Source organism: Bombyx mori, chromosome 22 (assembly GCF_030269925.1).
Source record: "Bombyx mori chromosome 22, ASM3026992v2".
NCBI classification, from domain to species: Eukaryota; Metazoa; Arthropoda; class Insecta; order Lepidoptera; family Bombycidae; genus Bombyx; species Bombyx mori.
This window is the reverse complement of record NC_085128.1, coordinates 931,235-951,209: the sequence shown is the minus strand read 5'-3', so window position 1 is coordinate 951,209 and position 19,975 is coordinate 931,235. Positions and strand designations below refer to the sequence as shown.

The window sequence follows — 19,975 nt, the reverse complement described above, 5'->3', positions numbered from 1 at the left end:
TGCGTATATACAAAATACGTATTTGGGTTTACACTGAATATTATTTATTTATTTCTAACTTTATATACTAGATAGTATAAAGGCGGACTTAATGCTATAGGCATTCTCTGACAGTCTACATTAGGGGAGTGCAGAGATGAACCTAGGTAGGTGCAGTGTTATAGTGATATTACTTAAACATAATAATATGTGTATATATAATATACATCATATTTATAGACACAAATACTCGTATATAAATAGATACATATACGTATAAAAATAAATATATATTAACAAATATTACCAGTTAGATGAGTCAGATAACTCTCTGAGAAACAGTTCTCGAACCTTCGTCTTAAACTTAATATTAGTGAGGTAGGAAATATTTTTGACTGTAGAAACACTATTATCGAGTATTAACGAATAAATAAAATAAAATGTATGATTAGATTTGACGTGCCCCGCGGTTTCAATGCCGTTAAATTTTGTAATTGAGATTTAATGAGACACTTTACGAAAAAAATTGTGTTATTCTCGGATTTATAAATTACCGGTCGATTTGTAAACCCTAAATCCTGATGGTAAAATAACGAACCAACAGATACAATGCCGTGTTTATTATAGCGGATACACCCGGCGTTGTACCATACGTTTACCATAATAATAAATATTCCGAGTAATCAATCTTGGTTATATGTTTTTGCACGAAAGAGTTACAAACAACAATCGATCCTTAAAAATTTTCGCTATGAACAGAACATGTCGACAACTAGTTATACGATTGGGTTACACTTAAGCACAAAAATCATATTTGGATATTAGTATTATGATATAAGAAAAAAAAAAACAATCAAACAGAAAACAAATCATATCGATGCAATACATACTTTCATTGATACTGAACAGCGCCTAGTCATATTTCTGACAGAATGAAGTGTGATTTTGCGTAAGTAGAGACTACTATTCCATATATTTCTAACGCGAAGTATCCTTACGTTCTATTTTGAAAGGTAAGACAGCCGGATGCTCAAGGAGATTGACAGGTGTTTATGGCCTTCGGTGATCCTTTCACCGACTTCGGTGATTCGGTGAGGCGATAGTGGATCTGTTCGTGTAGAGACAGAGAAGCTAGCAGAAATATAACATTAAAATAGTTAGTCGCGCATCTAATTTGTAATGCGCTATGTCTAAAAATATGGAATAAGCTTCCACTTTTATCCCATTAAAAAGAACCCTTGCGATTATTAATTTTTACTTGACCCATTTCACAATATAAAGTGTTGTTGGTATTGCTACGCTGGTATGAGTGACGCCATCTATCGCCCGAAACGAATATTAATGGAACTAGTAACGTCGAGAACGCTCGAGAAGTACAACATCATCTATTGTTAGATAGCAGGAACACACATTGAAGTTATTTGACTTATCCAGAATGTTCTCGATAAATCTAGGGATGTCGTATCGACTATAAAAGCATTGCAGAGATGGCACGAAGTCACGTAGTAGTTTAAAGTGTTCTAAATGCTAATACAGTTTTAATTTTTACGTCGGTAGAATTATTATTTATCCCGAACTCCAGCGCGCAACAGTATATTTTGCTAACTGTGAACTTTTTATTGACATCCAGCATAATGATGCTTAGTTCCTGAAGTGGGCGAGTCATTAAAACAATAGTGCTGTTCTCTATAACGCGAACCAAAAAAACACACTAAAACTATTCTTCAAGTCTACTTACTGACTTACTTGTTTCATTTGGATCGGTCTCTCTCAATCCCGTTAATCTTAACTTGTACAAAGTTTTCTTGTAATTCGAAGACAGTGATCCAGATAAGCGAATTGTAGACAAGTTAGTTTTGGTGTTTAAGTTATTCTTAAGGGCTCAATTTCGAAACCGTAGGTGAATAAGTAAGTATCATACAATTGGTGTACGCGTACTCACTAGTATGGTCAATAAGTTTGGGTAAAAATAAACAAAAGTCAGATGCAGTTCAGAACTTTTACGTAAAAAGTGGATTGGGAATGTGCAAAATATAAAAATTAGAAACATCGTATTAGAATATGATTTTACAGGTACTTTAATTTAAATATTTATAACCTTGACAATGAAAATAACAGATGGATGAAACATAAATAATAATTGAAAAAACGAATGAGATCGTGAAACCACTGTTAATATTATGAGGTTTGGTATTTTTCTACCCGATGATATGCAGGCGAAGTAAAATGTCCCTTAGAAATAAGGTGACACTCTACAAAACTTGCATACGTACCGTCATGACCTATGCAAGTGTAGTGTTCGCTCACGCGGCCCGCACTCACTTAAAATCCTTCCAAATTATTCAATCCCGTTTTTGCAGGATAGCCGTCGGAACCCCGTGGTTCGTCAGGAACGTCGACCTCCATGACGACCTGGACTTAGAGTCCATCAGTAAGTATCTACAGTCGGCGTCGACGCGCCACTTCGATAAAGCGGCACGACACGAGAACCCTCTCATCGTGGCCGCCGGTAACTACATTCCCGATCCTGCGGACAGAATGGAAAGCAGTCGACGTCGCCCAAAACACGTCATCTCGGATCCTCCCGATCCACTAACGGTGCTTCTAGGTACTTCAAGCACCGGTCACCGTTCTCGTCGAACCCGTCTCTTGCGACGAAGGGCTCGACGAGTAAATTAACTCTCAGACACAGCCCACTGACTTTCTCGCCGGATCTTCTCAGTGGGTCGCGATTCCGATCCGGTGGGAGATTCTGCGAAGCACGACTCTTGCTAGGGTTCGTGTTAGCATCGTCGTCAGATTTGAGACCCGTGAGCTCACCTACTAGTTACGGTTACACTGGAATAGCCTCTCTAGGCCAGCTTAGGTAGGATAAAAAAAAAAAGGTATTTTGGTAACGCAATATCCGGGTTCGAAATGAAAGAAACCAGACAGACGTCTTCGGGTCTTCGCTGATTGACGACTTGAATATCTTTTGTCAAAGATAGCTTTATATTTTAATGTTTAAAAAAAACTTAATACTAAAAATGATTATTGTTGAGATACTTACGTATCGGTACTAATTTTAGGTCGTCTTGAAGATCTACATTCCTTACATACCATGGTGATAAATCTGTTAATTGAAGCGATGTTTTTTTTATTTTTTATCTCTTAGATGGGTGGACGAGCTCATAGCCCACCTGGTGTTAAGTGGTCACTAGAGCCCATAGACATCTACAAATTTAATGCGCCACCCACCTTGAGTTATAAGTTCCAAGGTCTCAATATAGTTACAAAGGTTACCCCACCCTTAAAACCGAAACGCATTACTGCTTCACGACAGAAATAGACGGGGTGGTGGTGCCTACCCGTGCGGACTCACAAGAGGTTCTACCACCAGTAATTCACAGCGTACTTGAGTCCACAGTCGTGACGTCAATATCTCAATTGAAATATACATGGTTTTTACTAGGGACTAGAGGTAGGACCTCTTGTGAGTCCGCAGAAGTAGGTATCACCACCCCGCCTATTTCTGCCGTGAAGCAGTAATGCGTTTCGGTTTGAAGGGTGGGGTAGCCGTTGTAACTATACTGAGACCTTAGAACTTATATCTCAAGGTGGGTGGCGCATTTACGTCGTAGATGTCTATGGGCTCCAGTAACCACTTAACACCAGGTGGGCTCGTCCACTCATCTAAACAATAAAAAAAAAACATATGTACATATCATTTTCGATATTTCTATAAAAATTTCCTTGTTTTATCACACAATGATTTACCTTCGTCTTGAATGCAAGCAAGCTACATATACGTATTTCGTTTATAAATTATTTTCCAAGTATATTTTGGATTAAATATATGTGCTTCGGATCTTATGGGATTCTATTTGCTAATGATAGTTCAAATTTTGGATATTAAGTTTGCACAAGTGGGATTTCATTTAAGCCCCAAGGCAATTAAATTGAACGAAAATTTGACAACTGCTATTCCAATTCCACGGTCAGTTTCACATGCCACGTTGGGGCTTCGATACATTTGGAATATGTATAATGACGGACGATGAGATATTTTCATATGAAAACTAAGTGTTTGTCAAGTCTTTTGGAACGAAGTTTCTTATGGGACGATGCGGAGGGGTACCCTAACCGGGAAAAAACGTCCGTAACGTAAGATTTTTATTAGTAATGCACACAGTGTACGACTTAACTTTGTAATCATGTACAAATTAGTAATGCACACAGTGTATGACTTAACTTTGTAATAACGTACAAAAAATAACATATTTTTTTATCATTCATCTCAGAGCGATCTCAGAGCGTTCGTTTGCGCAATACACTAACACTTATGGAAACAACCGTGATTGAAGTGTACCACAATAAGTTCGTAAATTCTCGCAATAAGTCGCAGTTTTATTTTTTGTGAACCTCGAATAGAACTTAAAATTAATATTTTTATAATAAGGAACTTCGTTCCGATCCGGTGTCCTACGACACCACACATCTTTTTACACGCTTTATATTAGCTTCACTTGTATGTATGTTGGTATTATATGTTTGTAACTGACTCCTTTAGACGCGTTTTTAATTAGGCGTATGTACGCGGCGGCCTCCCTAGGGCGATATCCCTAGGGCTTGCGGTTCGCTCACAACGGCTGCGAACCGTCCAATCCCAAATACACCATGTGCCCCCTAGGCGCAGAAATCTCGTAGAAGGTTCGGCCACCAGGTCCAAAAAAATGAGTAGCTGTGTACATGAATTAGGCGGTGCCGCAATATGTATAAAGCAGCAATCATAATCTCGGTAATATTGTATGTACGCGACTTTCATGATTAAGGAAACTTATGATTGCATATATTGCCTTTAAGTTTGCGTAACCGGTGTACCCCGTACAGACATAGTCGCTCTGTCCACTTCTACAATGAAACCGCGTATTTCAGGTAAAAGGTTGGTACCTATAGATATCATTTCAAGGTCATATGTAGGTAGGTGCAGTCTAGCAGTCATCCTTGGAGATCTATGTCAAAAAAAAAACACTCAAATGCCCCGGAATCTGGAAGTGGAGTCTCTATTTTGAGTTTATGCAAGAGTTCGTGTGGACACGATGAGGTATTCTGTATTAAATCAAATAAATTTTTTTTTTCATTCAACATAAATGAAAGTACATACTTGTTGAAAGTCAAAAAGAACTACCGCCAATTCACAAGAACTAGCCTCCGTCCTGAGAAGAACTGGCAAGAAACTCAGCGGGCATGTCTTTTTTCTTTTTTTTTTTTAATATTACTTTTTTTTTTAAATAATCATTTTTACAATGAGCCTTTGCAGCCTTTGCATCCAGAATACTTTGGTAGCCTTCGAAACATTTGAATATTTCATTAAAATACTTGCACTGTTTGCGAGTTATTAAAATTTTTAATGAACGTTTTCGGTGGCGAGTTTGTCGTTTTCATTACCGAAAATAAAATTCGGAATTGTTTTGAGCTTTTTTTTATGTCGAGAAACAATTTTCGATAAGTTGGAAGGATTTTAATTTGGAATGTTAATGAAAATACTGTGATGTTTCATAAAACTTTCTTGTGAATGAGATTTACTAATTAATTATCTGCGTCATCTGCAGCTCAGCTATAAAAGATATTATGTTAGTTGAAAATAAATATTTTTCTGTTACACATAAAACTACAAATTTGCATTAACTACCTAACTTAATCAGATTTGGTAACCGTTTACAAAAAGTAATTTAGTAATTTTTTTGTGTTAAGTACGTGTACTAAGCTGTTACCGGAACCCATAGACATTTACAACGTAAATGCCGCCACCCCCTTTAAGCTATGAGTTCTAAGGTATAGATACAATGGCTGCCCCACCCTGTCAAACCGAAAGGCATTACTGCCTCATGCCAGAAATAGGCAGGGTAGTAGTAGTACTTAAACGTACGGACTCACAAGAGGTCCTACCACCAGTAATTACGCAATTAATTTTGCGGGTTTCATTTTTATTACATGATGTTACGCCTTCACCTTTGAAGTCAATCGTGAACATTTGTTAAGTACGTTTTTCATAAGAAAAATTGGTACCAGCCTGCGGGATTCCAACATCGGTGCATCGCTAGATACGAATGCACTGGGCGTCTTATCCTTTAGGCCACGACAACTTCAGATAGCAGAGCAGATAGTTATGAAAAGATTTATGAAACAGGGCTGCGTTGAATTATAGCATGATTCCCCCCCCATGATTCACACCCCACTTCATTTTCATTACTCGTTACTTAATTTAAACAAAGACTTCACCTGAAGGTGGGTAGCACCGATCTTTGAGGATTGTAACTAACTAAAATTTACTGGTAGTAAGAAGTACTGTTCTTACAGCGGTAAACTGTTTGAAGGATGGAGGAGCCATTATACAAAACAATTGAGATGTCGATCTCAAGCCTTGGGGTGGGTTTGGTCATTCACGTTTTGATATCTATGGGCTTTGGTATCCACTTTAGACCAGAAGGGCCGTTGAGTACGTTCATCAATAGTATCAGTGAACTATATAAGCTATACGATAGACAGGTAGGAGAAATCGGCGGTGGATGACCCGTTGCACCAATTTATCAAAGCCAGAACGAGGAGGATAGTAAAAATTCGTGGAACGCGCTATATCTGCTAACAATATTATATACTTATAGGTAACTAGCCGTACTCGCCCGTTTCACTGGGCCTTTAAAATTAACAATATTATTTATTGACATTATTATTAGGGAGTCCAACACTCATATAAATATTGGCCTATCCATTAAGTAAATGTATTTTCTACATGGATACCATGTTTCAAGTCAATCGGATGCATGGTTCAGTAGTTATAACGGAACATCCGTAAAAACCACTGTAGATTTATGTATTAGTATAGATATAGATAGACCTCTTATCTATATATTAATACGTGAAACAAAAACTTTGTATCCCTTTTTACGAAAATTGCGCGGACGGAGGAGTATGAAGTTTTCCACACTTATAGAGAATATAGAGAAGAAGTGCACAATGCTAATATTTTTTTACAATAATGCATATAAGATATATTAAATCAATAAAGAAAACATTACACACACTACATACCATGTATTTGACGCACACACGCATGCATACTATTTATTGTCAAACTTTTGTTCTTGACGTCTGTTGTCAAATTGAGAATAGATTATATATTGTTTGTCTTTGTTAATATTTTTATAGTGTAGTCTTGGCGAAATTTGTGATTATAGAAGTATAAAATACAGTCATAATAGTGTACAAACTTACAATTCCAATTATTTATAGTCGAATTTCGAATACTGCGGGAAATCTAGTTAATAATGAAAACGACAACAGTCAAGAGTGAAACGACATAGAGAAACAGATTTGCCTTCACAGATAAAGAAAAAATATACTAGCTTTAGTTAACCATAAAGCTAAATTCGTTACGCCAATACCATTAAATAAGAGGCAGTTTATATTTCGATGTGAGCCGATTAGTTGCCAAGATTTCGTAGAAAATCGAAGTCGTTTGGCACAACATGCGGTGCTGTTAGCGGCCTGGGCGATCGCCACAATATACAAACCTTCTAAAAAATACGATCCTGGGATTTTGCTCTTTGAAACAACGCAAAAACATTTCTTGTGAAGTCTGTTTATGATTGTTTCCTATAATACTATCATTTGAGTTCGATTTTGTTAATACTGAAATTATGACGGGTATTATTGTGCGACTTTAAGAAAGCCACTTTTGTATCAATCGAAAAAAAATGTTTGATAATATGAAATTTGTCAGCACAGTTATGTTTGTCACTCATGTGGCTTGTTATTTCTGAAAAATAGGGGAACTTCTACAAGTGGGTACTCGTATCAAAATTCGCGTTCCCACTGCTTCGTCGTTTCAAGTACTTTGCGGATGCTTACGTTTGCACGAGGTTATAAGACTGAAACTTCTCTAAAAAGAAGTAAATTTGTCTAGTCGCAAAATATATGTTTTCTGCATCGGCCTATGCAGGAATACTCGTCTTGCTCTGTGACAAAAGTACATGTTGCTGATGATAAAGAATACTAGTGCTTTGTGCTGCAATACGGTTTATTTGTATGTTTATACACTTGATTTTTTTTTTGAATGAAAATGAATGATTGAAAAAATGAAATAAAATTTAAATGTCCTTCTTCAAACGAGGCTTTTGAAGAGTACTTAACGGTAGGCAGCGGGTTGGCTCTGCCCCTAGCATTGCTAAAGTCCATGGGCGACGGTAACCACTCACCATCAGGTGGGCCGAACGGCCGTATGCTTTTGTAAAGCCTACAAGGGCAATAAAAAAAATGCTATGCTGTTTTGAAATCACCTTTCCTACGCGGGGGCTCAACATATTAACTAGTCAGGTCATAAGTATTGTCACACAGTAAAAACTTTTCTTTTAGAATGCTGGCCACAAAAAAGTTTATTGAATTCGAATTTCGAATTGTTCATGATAATAAAAATGTATACTTTTAGAATTTTACTCATTTTTAAATATGGAGTGGACGCTTAAAGTAGACCGTGTTACAGTTATTGCGTTGCATCGTTGCGGTTACGCGCCAATTCAAATTTTTAACATACTGAAAAATTTGAATATAACCAAAAGATTCGTTTATCGTACCATCAAACGATACAATGAAGACTCTAGTGTAGATGACAGGTCAAGAAGTGGTCGCCCTCGGTCTGTTAGGACTCCAGCAGTGATAAAAGCTGTGAAGGCGCGAATTCAAAGAAATCCCAAACGTAAGCAGAAACTGTTGGCCCTTCAGATGGGGTTAAGCAGAACCACGGTGAAAAGGGTGTTAAATGAAGACTTAGGGCTTCGGGCTTATCGAAGAAAAACAGGACATCGTTTGAATGCTCGTCTAATGGACCTGAGACTGAAGAGATGCCGCGCTTTGTTGAAGCGGTACGCGGGAAAAAAATATCGGGAAATTCTTTTTTCGGATGAAAAAATTTTTACCGTAGAAGAGAGCTACAACAAACAAAATGATAATTAATATAAAATAAAAATAAGGTGTACGCACACAGTAGTGAAGAAGCGAGCAACCGTATTCCGCGTGTCCAACGAGGTCATTTTCCATCCTCGCTCATGGTATGGTTGGGAGTTTCTTATTGGGGCTTAACAGAGGTACATTTTTGTGAGAAAGGTGTCAAAACGAATGCAGTTGTGTATCCAAATACAATCCTGACGAACCTTGTGGAACCTGTTTCTCATACCATGTTCAATAACAGGCACTGGGTATTCCAACAAGATTCAGCGCCAGCTCATAGAGCGAAGAGCACACAAGACTGGCTGGCGACGCGTGAAATCGAATTCATCCGGCACAAAGACTGGCCCTCCTCCAGTCCAGATTTGAATCCGTTAGATTACAAGATATGGCAACACTTGGAGGAAAAGGCGTGCTCAAAGCCTCATCCTAATTTGGAGTCACTTAAGACATCCTTGATTAAGGCAGCCGCCGATATTGACATGGATCTCGTTCGTGCTGCGATAGACGACTGGCCGCGCAGATTGAAGGCCTGTATTCAAAATCACGGAAGTCATTTTGAATAAACTTTAGTGTCATAAAAATCTATGTAAAAATGTATGTAAAAATTACAGAAATACCCTTAAGTTATAAATGTGTATTGTAAATTAACAACATCGAATAGATTAAAGCTTAAGATCTTCCCTATTGTAAAGTTTCGTAAGCTCACAGTTGTCGAGGTCATGCGCGGTTGATAGTTCTATCCTTGACGCCAAAAATATACCAAGTTATTACAATATTATCGCATAACATAGCTATTAAAGCATAGGCGCGTCTATAGTGGTGGTCTACAGAGGTGGTTCTTCATATTACGCTTTTACAAGCTTTTCCAGACCACCTTAAACTTTTATCTGCAGAACATTATCGAAGTTATTCGACAAAGTTGTACCATTAGTTTTTATTTTTAATGTTCAGTTACTTCGTGAATATGCGAGCTTCGATAATGCTCGCTCCGGGCTTTTCAATATTGCAATAATTGCTACGTTACAATACCTCTTGTAAAAATGAACATTTAAAAAAATCTAACATACTAAACTACAACTAAAAACTGTATTCAACATTTAGAACGCTTAAAACACTCACAAACACTTTAAATTTCTCAATTCGCTTCTTCCGCTTCGCTTCAGGTGATCCGTTCGCTTCGAGTAGTTCCGATTACAGACTGACTGCGTGCCATCTCTGTAACGCTTTCATAATCGATACGACATCCTTAGAATTATCGAGAATATTCCACACAAGTCGAGTATTGTGTTTCCGTTATCTGACAATAGATGGCGTTGTACTTCTCGAGCGTTCTATATGTTACTAGATCCTTCGATATTCGTTTGCGTATTCGGCGATACACCGGTGTAACAATATTGTACACATACATCTAAAACATTATAAATATTTTTGAAATAGTGTTCGACTTATTTATTTTGTTTGAAAGTTTCTCGCTATTATGGAGACGGAGAGCAAATAACTAAGCACATACTTATATTACTTTTTTGCCATTGTAGGGAGATGAGCATATTGTAAGTGCTCACCCTCATTCATGGAAGGCAATCACATCAATGCCGCTGTTCCCTTTTTAAGTGAGACACTTGTTTTCATTGTGCGTAACTGGGGTAAATACACAAATATCTTATTACTGTCTGACCTGAATATAAACTCTGGTTCATTGACTAGTTATGATATCATCAAATATAACGATGATTGTTTTCGGCTTTGTTGTTTTGTCCTTTATCCGGTGACGCTGAACCTTTGCTTAATAGTTGTTATACAGGAAATATTTTTGGTTTTGTACTGATTATTTCTGGCTTATAGTAGCTTTGACTGGACTCAGCTGTAGTAGCTTATCTTATAGAACTATCTCAAACGCGCATTGGTTTGTAAGAAACAGTGAGATTCACGATTATTTAGAAATTCCGGCTGTTAGAGAGGAAGTCAACAAGAACAGTAAGAGATACAAAGAGATGTGAAACGCTTAAAAAGGTGGCAAATTTTAACTTAGACCGAAGTAATTAAATTTACTGCTGTAATTGATGAAATTTAATGTAATGTCATCTAAAACTCGAACCCCTTGGAACACATCTGATTATGGTTATTTAGCCGATTGCAGATAAAAATAGAAAGAAAAAAAAAAGCTTCTCTAATGAGTTTTTATTTATTTACAGGAGTGGCAGTAGCTTCTAGCGTCTTCACCATAACAGCCATGTCAGTAGATCGGTACTTGGCGATCACTCAGTCCCTTCGGCAACCTTGGATGCCGTCGCGACGTGGCGCGTGCGGACTTCTTGTTTGTCTCTGGCTGATTGCTCTGGCGATCTTCGCGCCGCTGCTTGCTGTGGCGGCAGTTGAACGGGAACGGGTACCATCTTTGTCCAGAACAAAAAATGGATCGGTATGTATTTTGCCCATAAGAAATATTAGTAGTTTTTTTTTATTTATTTATATTGATCCACAAAACAAATGACAACTATAGAAATTATAAGTTTAAATATAATTAGTAGTTAAAAAAACAGCAAAAAAAATCGCTTAAATAACAAACCGAGCCAACAATTATTTATATTTACAATCCTGTTTATACTGGTGATACAATAAAAAAAAGGATTGTGAAAGCACGGTAAAAGTAAAAATTTTATTTCACATTATAAACATTTAACTAAAAATTCTGGAATAATATTCCATCAGGGGTATAAAAATCGTTAATCTTAATTTAATATTCATACGAAATAAGTTAAAATGTAAGCACTTAAAATTGAAATAAATCGAACTATTATAGGCGCCGCCATATTGGCCTTGGCTGCTCTGAGCGCCTTTCACTTTACCCCTACTCCGCGGCCGACCGTCACGCGACATGCAACACACAGACGAAAAAGTTTGAGACGATGTAATAAAAGTTTCACTTTACATACCAAGCTAATGAAGGCATGTTAAAAACTTTCTGCCCCAAAAATACATATGGCGATTTCGATCCGGTAATAAATGCGTTCACAAAACAGCTGCTCCTGAGCTATTAGGTCTCCTTCGGAGGCTCCTGTGCGACAGCTAGCAAATCTCACCCATCCTGACTGAATCTGTGCTTGCCCTCCTATCCTCGTGACACTGGAAAGGCTGCCAGGCCCCCTGTGAACGTACCTTCATAAAAAAAATCTGGTAACCCTACATTCAAGCAAATTCGAAAATTTAAATAAGTTATTTTTCTAACGAAAATCCAAAATTTTTCTAACGCTGAAAAATGTCGAAAGTTAACATAGTAATATTATAGTCGTCGACTAAAAGATAAGACGTCCAGTGCATTCGTGTCTAGCGATACACCGGTGTTCGAATTCCGCAAGCGGGTACCAATTTTTCTAATTGAACACGTACATAGAAAATGTTCACGATTGACTTCCACGGTGAAGGAATAGCATCGTGTAAAAAAAATCAAACCCTAAAATTATAATTTGCGTAACTACTGGTGGTAGTTCCTCTTGTGAGTCCACATGGGTAGGTACCACCGCCCTGCCTATTTCTGCCGTGAAGCAGTAATGCCTTTGGGTTTGAAGGGTGGGGCAGCCGTTATAACTATACTGAGACTTTAGAACTCATATCTCAAGGTGGGTGGCGGCATTTACGTTGTAGATGTCTATGGGCCCCAGTAACCACTTAACACCAGGTGGGCTGCGAGATCGCCCACCCATTTAAGGAAAAATAAGAAAATTTCAAATTTACACTGTGTACTTAAACCTGATTTAGGAATTCGTGGGAATAATTTACAAATAATCGACAAATTGAGAAATGTGTATGTAGAGTCGTGTACTACATCTACATGTGTGTATGTGAATGTTATGGTACATGATGAAGTATTTCAATTTACGCTCTAATCTTGAAAGAACTACAACAATAAATTATATGCTACTTTTCTGACGCTATTATTGGAACATATGTAGGGTAAAAATGTAATTAAAATATTGTAAATAACGTTTCGTGTATCTGACGTAGCAAGACTCTTTAAAATATGAAAGCCAAATAAGTATCACTTGATTTTATATAATCTTAATTTAAATCAAATAGAACTTAGTGTTTAGTTCTATCTATGATAAATTATTATAACATCGGTAACGCTAGTTAAGTTTAAGCTCTGTAGAGTTATCGTTGACGCTTCAAGTAGAGCTTTTGTAAAGATACCGCAAACACAAGATTGTTGTATTTCAAACATTTAGCGGCAACCCAGAAAAATGTGATAGGAATTTCTAGATACATGATTTTGATGATGAGAGCTAAAATGAAATTGATATAGATACTACTTGGACTGCGTTTGCTTGCGTTACTACAGCGTTTAGCTTAGATATTTTTAAGGTAAGAAGTCTCATTTGGATTGGCTGATATATTTGTAACAAAAACACTAAAAAACTGTATTAATGCACAAATTCCCGGATACAAAGCATATTTCACTAGCAAAAAATGTACTAAAAGAACTATAATAAAATGAATCTAAAGATAATCTATTTTCGCAGATATTTTCCAAATAAAAGATTACTGTTTCGCGACCACGCTAACTTCAGATATCCGTGGTCTCATCTCAGAGTACTCTCCAACCTTTTTTTTATCACGCAGAATCATCGACTAGATTTTCGAGCAATACAATTTCCTTTGTAAATTTATTGAACGGTTTATTACTACTGACAGACTGAATTTACCAAACAGTTTCTAGTGAATTTCTGTATTGCGTTGTTCGTCGTAAGCTATTGAAAATTATCCGTAGTGAATGTTCAATAACTTGTTTATGTTGTTCTTTTCTTATTCCATAATTAAGCTGGAGCGTTTTATTGTTCTTGCACAAAATTGTTTTACAAGGTAAACGTTAATCAATATTCTTGTTCGTGTCACGCCACTGGTTTGTGGCGTTTCACATTTCATCAACAATAAATTTACTTATATTTTTACGTAGAAAACATGAACTATTAAAAAAACCCGTTAAAAACGTGTACAAAAAGAATTAGCTAGAAAGAAATAATTGCCTAAAGCTCCCCGCGCACTAGGTAGCCTGGCTGCGGCAACCGAAATATTTGAACAGACAGTTATAGAAGCCAATTGACGCCCATTTATGAGCTTTACGTCAAGCGATTTGAACTTTATCTCGTAAAAAACGCAAATCAAAGAAGGACGGCGCTCAAAAGGCTTATTCTATAACAATTTTAAAAATGTTCATACATACACAGACTGTTTTTTTAACTTGAGATTGTACAAGTATGCTGTGTCTTATAACTAAATTTGGATTTGCCTGCTACAGCAAGTGCGCGGAGACGGACATCAGCCACATACATTCGCCAACACTCGCTCTGGCTGCCGTGCAACAGGCGAGTTGCATTGGCTGTCGCAGCCAAGAGTTCCTCCCATACAAAGCCATATATTCGTCTGGCTACCTAGTGTGCAGAGAGTCTTACTGTTTGTAACCTAACGTTGTAAGCAAGTGAATGAACGGTAATATGTAATTGTATACACTAATCAACCCACTGAGTCTTTCGTCCGGTCATCTCAGTAGGTCGCGTATCCGATCCGGTGGTAGATTCAGCAAAGCGCTGCTCTTACTCGGGCTATTGATAGCAACTCTCTCAGGTTGAGCCCGTGGCTCACCTACCGGTCCGTGCGAAGTTGGAATATTAAGGCTATTCCAACTTCGTATTTATTTTGGTAGCCATTAGGCTTAAATACACTCATGTCTCAAGGTCACGTCGTTATAAACATAAATCGAGTAACAATTGAAGTACAAATGGCCCGTGAAATTGACGCGTCGTCTTGTGCAATAAAAAAAATTTGCTCATATACATGTCACTATGCTACTCAAACCAGGAAACATATAATAGACAACTTTTTGAAAAACAACTAAATGCACATTAACATTTATAACGGTAAGTTTAAAACCAATAAAAAAGTATATGTTGTGTTGTAAATTAAGTTATTACACCGAAATCGTCATAAAATCATCGATATAGCAACGGAAAATCATTTTCACTACGGACATCAGTCGAATATCGTGTTTTTGCGTAATAATAATTTTCATTATGGTATATACGAGTGTAATTTTCCACATGGTCACGATGATACTCCTGTATCTGAGTAGTACTGGTTATTCACTCACTCCAATTGTGGAAGATCGCTTTTTGGAAAAGCCTGGAGGTGACGTGTTGCAAATTAACGAATTCACGAAAAAATCCGTGTTAAGGGAATTTCCAATACTAGATGAAAACGTGATCAAAACCAATGTACCAGCAGACGCTAAGCTGGACTTCAACGGTCTCGCCGCGAAATACGGACACCCGTGCGAGGAACATTACGTTGAGTCAGAGGACGGTTACGTCACCAAGCTATTTCATTTACCGGGAGACAGGAAACGACCGGTACTCATGATGCACGGCCTCTTCGATTCTGCCGATACTTTTATCATCAGAGGCAACAGATCAATGGCCATATCCCTCGCGAACGCTGGCTACGACGTGTGGCTGGGAAACATGAGAGGAAACAAACATTCCCGGAGACACGTTACTCTGAATCCCGACAAAGATACTGAATTTTGGAACTTCAGTTACCACGAAATGGCTTTGTACGATCTACCTGCGACTATCGACTACATCCTGGGTCACACCGGCCAGACACGGATCTATGGTATCGGTCATTCTCAGGGCAACAATATTTTCATCGTGATGACGGCAATTTTGCCACAATATAACAAAAAGATCAGGGTTTTTATTTCGTTAGCACCGGCAGTCCACATTGAAAATATTAAATTGCCGACGAAAATACTAGTTCTGCTGTCTCCTCTTATAAACTACCTATTCGAAGGGATCGGCAATGAAGAAATTTTTCCCGATGGGACAATTCTTCAGAGGCTACTGCAAAAAGTCTGTCCCTTAGGGTTGCCAGGATATGTTTTATGCGTTCAGTTGATTCTATTTCAACTAGCTGGTTACAATACGGCAGAACTGGAGCAAGAATTCTTCCCGATTGTACTCGGTCATAACCCCAGTGGAACTTCAAGGAAAAACCTTATTCATTTGGCGCAGTCGGGGAAATACAAGCGTTTTGCCTATTACGATGCCGGCGCCGAAGAAAATATCCGATTATATGGAAGAAAGGAACCTCCTTTGTACGATCTCAGCGTGGTCACCATGAAAGTGGCTATTTTTGCTGGAAACAACGACAAATTGGTCGTTCTCAAGGATACTGCAAGACTGCGAGACGAGTTGACAAATGTTGTCGAGTACAGGGTATTGGAACCGAGAAAATGGAATCACTTGGACTTCGTATGGGGGAGGAATGCCAACAAGTTTTTGTTTCCATATATTTTTAAATTGCTGCAGAAATATTAGAAACCTAAAATCGTTATTAAATTTTTATCAACAGTCATGGTTTGTAATGCAATCGCGAATATTATAAATTGCTTGAATCGTCACGATAATAAATTTATGATTCCATTAATTATTTGTTGTGTTATATAAAAATTCGTGTTGACATGTATTGGACATTAAAAATACAACAAGTAGATTTGGCAGATTCCAAAGTCTTAAAAAATGTCATATTTTTTCCTGCTCAATAAAAGCAGGTATTTTCTTAGCTAAATTTATAGCTAGGAAGTTGTGTATAAAATACTGTAGCGATGTCGCGACTTGTCTAAAATTTGTACTAGTTAATTTTAACATGTCATTTTTTGATGTCTTTAAATATCTAAATTTTATTATAGTATTTATGTCTATTAATTTAAATGCATATTTATTGGATGTCAAGATGCAGTTATTATTATCAACATTAATAAATTGCATTATTAATATTAAATCTAATTTTGTTTTCTGCCGGTAAGTCCTGCAAGTAAGGAAAGGTGAACATCATGTTTTTTTTAAATATTTAACATAATATATTGTTCAAAAATTCCATCACTATTAATGTATAAATTGGCTTGTATATTTACGATAAACAAAGTAGTGTTGCAGTTTTTCCTCGTAAAAGTTAATGATTCGATAACGTGCTACAAAATGACCGCCTTTTATCGACATTTACAAAGTTCAAAGCACTGTAACAACATGTCTTATCTCAAGTACTTTGAGTATCCGCTTTCGATCCCTATGTATTTAGAAGTTAATAGAGAGGAACGGAATGATAGGAAGAAACTTTGGTTGAGGAAAAGATAAGATTATTAATATTGTGATTCCGATTATTTTCGAAATATGAATTAGGTATTTTCGTTCAATTACGATTCATTCGAATTGTAGAAAATTGTTATTTGAAGTTAAGAGATATGCATTTGACGACAAGAGCGTTTGTTAAAAAATTGTATTGTCATTGCTTAGATGGGTGGACGAGCTCACAGCCCACCTGGTGTTAAGTGGTTACTGGAGCCCATAGACATCTACAACGTAAATGCGCCACCCACCTTGAGATATAAGTTCTAAGGTCTCAGGTATAGTTACAACAACTGCCCTGCCCTTCAAACCAAAACGCATTACTGCTTCACGGCAGAAATAGGCAAGGTGGTGGTACCCACCTGCGCGGACTCACAAGAGGTCCTACCAGCAGTAAAAATGTCATATTCAAGTACAAAGCTTAGCTTAGTCAGTTAACATATTCCCGGTCAAAGAAAATGTTTCTTAAGGAATGTGTATTTCCGGCGCCCATAAACAGAAGAAAATCGTAATTTTGGGCTATTGCGTATCGCAAATCTTTAAGCCCCTCAAAGCTGTACGTGAGCTTTTCAACGTCCCGGATCATGCAGGCTTACAATACATTGTACCGCAGTGACTATACTTTATAAATTTGAGATTTGCTTTACTTTTAATACACGATGTTATTTCGGAATGAGGAAAATGTTTGATATTTGTCCCGGCCAGCTCGGGGCTCAATACGTGAGGTCAATTTTTTTTTCCGCTACTCATGGATCAGTAGTTCAAAGAGAAAGTCGATTATGGTGAACAACAATGTTTTTTGTTTCATATTACTTCATCTAATTGAAATTCGATTTTCATTCTTTCTTAAAATCTATATTAATATTATAAAGCTGAAGAGTTTGTTTGTTTAAACGCGCTAATCTCAGGAACTACTGGTCCGATTTGAAAAATTAATTCAGTGTTAATTAGCCCATTTATCGAGGAAGGTTATAGGCTTATATAACATCACGCTAAGACCAATACAATAAAGAATATTTCAAAATCGGGGTTTTTTTCCCTTTTGAGAGCTTCCGCTGCGTGCGCTGCAGAAACGGTTAAAGTTTCGCTAAAATAATGTATGACAGAATTGTTCCCCTTTAAAAGATCTAAAAAAAAGTCCGGGACAGCATTTTTTTTATTGCTTAGATGGGCGGACGAGCTCACAGCCCATCTGGTGTTAAGTGGATACTGAAGTCCATAGAAATCTACAACGTAGACGCGCCACCCACCTTGAGATACAAGTTTTAAAGTCTCAGTATAGTTACAACGGCTGCCCCACCCTTCAAACCGAAACGCATTACTGCTTTACGGCAGAAATAGGCAGGGCGGTGGTCCCTATCCGTGCGGACCCACAAGTGGTCCTACCACCAGTAATTACACAAATTATAATTTTGCGGGTTTGATTTTTATTACACGATATTATTCCTTCACCGTGGAAGTCAATCGTGAACATTTGTTGAGTACGTATTTCATTAGAAAAATTGTATATGTTATACAATATATATAGTACAATATATAGTATATGTCTATATGTTAAGGTAGTGACGTTAAATAGCGAGCCATATAACGTTTTTTATGCTGACCAAATTTGTTCCAAAATAAAGCATTATTTGTGAACTTTTCCACGTGGACGAAGTCGCGGGCAAAAGCTAGTAGGTTATAGCATCGTTATTGTTGAGCTTTAAAGTTGCCGTCGATCAACCGATAAAATTATCTTATAAAATGAATAAATAAAACATATAATTAATAAACATCCAGTATTTGAAACTAGCAACAAACTCTCAAATACCATTTTATTTAATCATGACAGAAAAACTTTAGTATATTAAAGTATTTAAGTAAATACCTCAAATTTAAATGATCAAAAGATTTATTCGGTAAGTTATTTCGACGCGACTACAAACTTTTATTAAAAAAGCGTTCGAAAGTGGATTTCGTTATTCAATCGTGCACTTTAAAGTTTAAAATATATTCTGTTTAAATTATATTCTATTTTAAGATAATTTTTTTATATTTACGTCGACTGTTTTTGCACTGGTTTGGTGGATACGTTCAGCGACTACCTAGTCGTAAGCTGTTACTTAAATCGAACGAAATTTTTTTTTTAAATTGTCTATGTAGGCAGACAGGCGTACGGTGTACCTGGTGGTGAATGGTCAACATCACTTGTAGCTGTTAGCAATGCAATACCACACCTAGATTCGCTCGGGATTCAGCCGGCAGGCATCGATTTTCTTGGCAGACACTTTGAAGTTGTGATAGCTCCGGTAATCACTAAATACTAAGTGGGCCGTGATCTCGTTCAACCGTATAGGCAAAAAATATTCTGATTCACCTTTTTTTATTGCATAGATGGGTGGACAAGCTCACAGTTCACCTGGTGTTAAGTGGTTACCGGAGCCCATAGACATCTACAACGTAAATGCCGCTACCCGCCTTGAGATATGAGTTCTAAGGTCTCATATATTGAGGCTGCCCCACCCTTCAAACCGAAACGCATTACTGCTTCACGGCAGAAAAAGGCAAGGTGGTGGTACTGACCTATGCGAACTCACAAGAGGTCCTATCACCAGTAAGAAACAAGAGGTCCTATTACCAGTAAATACCAAAATGTACCAATAAAAAGTACCAAAAAACCTGCCACCTCACCCACCCTAATCCCATGTGTAGGCAGAAATCAACCGAATGCTCCCGATCCAAAAGTTCAATACGCATTGAGTTAATACGTTTCCATGAATGATTTTCTCAATTATCCGATCGCTTACATCGTACAACAAACTGCAGTCAACAAACCCAAAAGTGGAATTTTGATA

At 37.3% G+C, this 19,975-nt stretch overlaps 1 protein-coding gene across 1 annotated transcript in view; it reads left to right on the top strand.

Moving 5' to 3' along the window:
* Nucleotides 1-19,975, top strand: part of NGR-A35 (neuropeptide receptor A35) — a gene marked incomplete in the record, with an annotated part of 158,534 nt that overhangs the window by 74,625 nt on the left and 63,934 nt on the right. Inside the window, 1 exon segment of the mRNA NM_001134279.1 lies at nucleotides 11,157-11,383. Within this exon segment, the coding sequence (NP_001127751.1) occupies nucleotides 11,157-11,383 (227 nt within the window).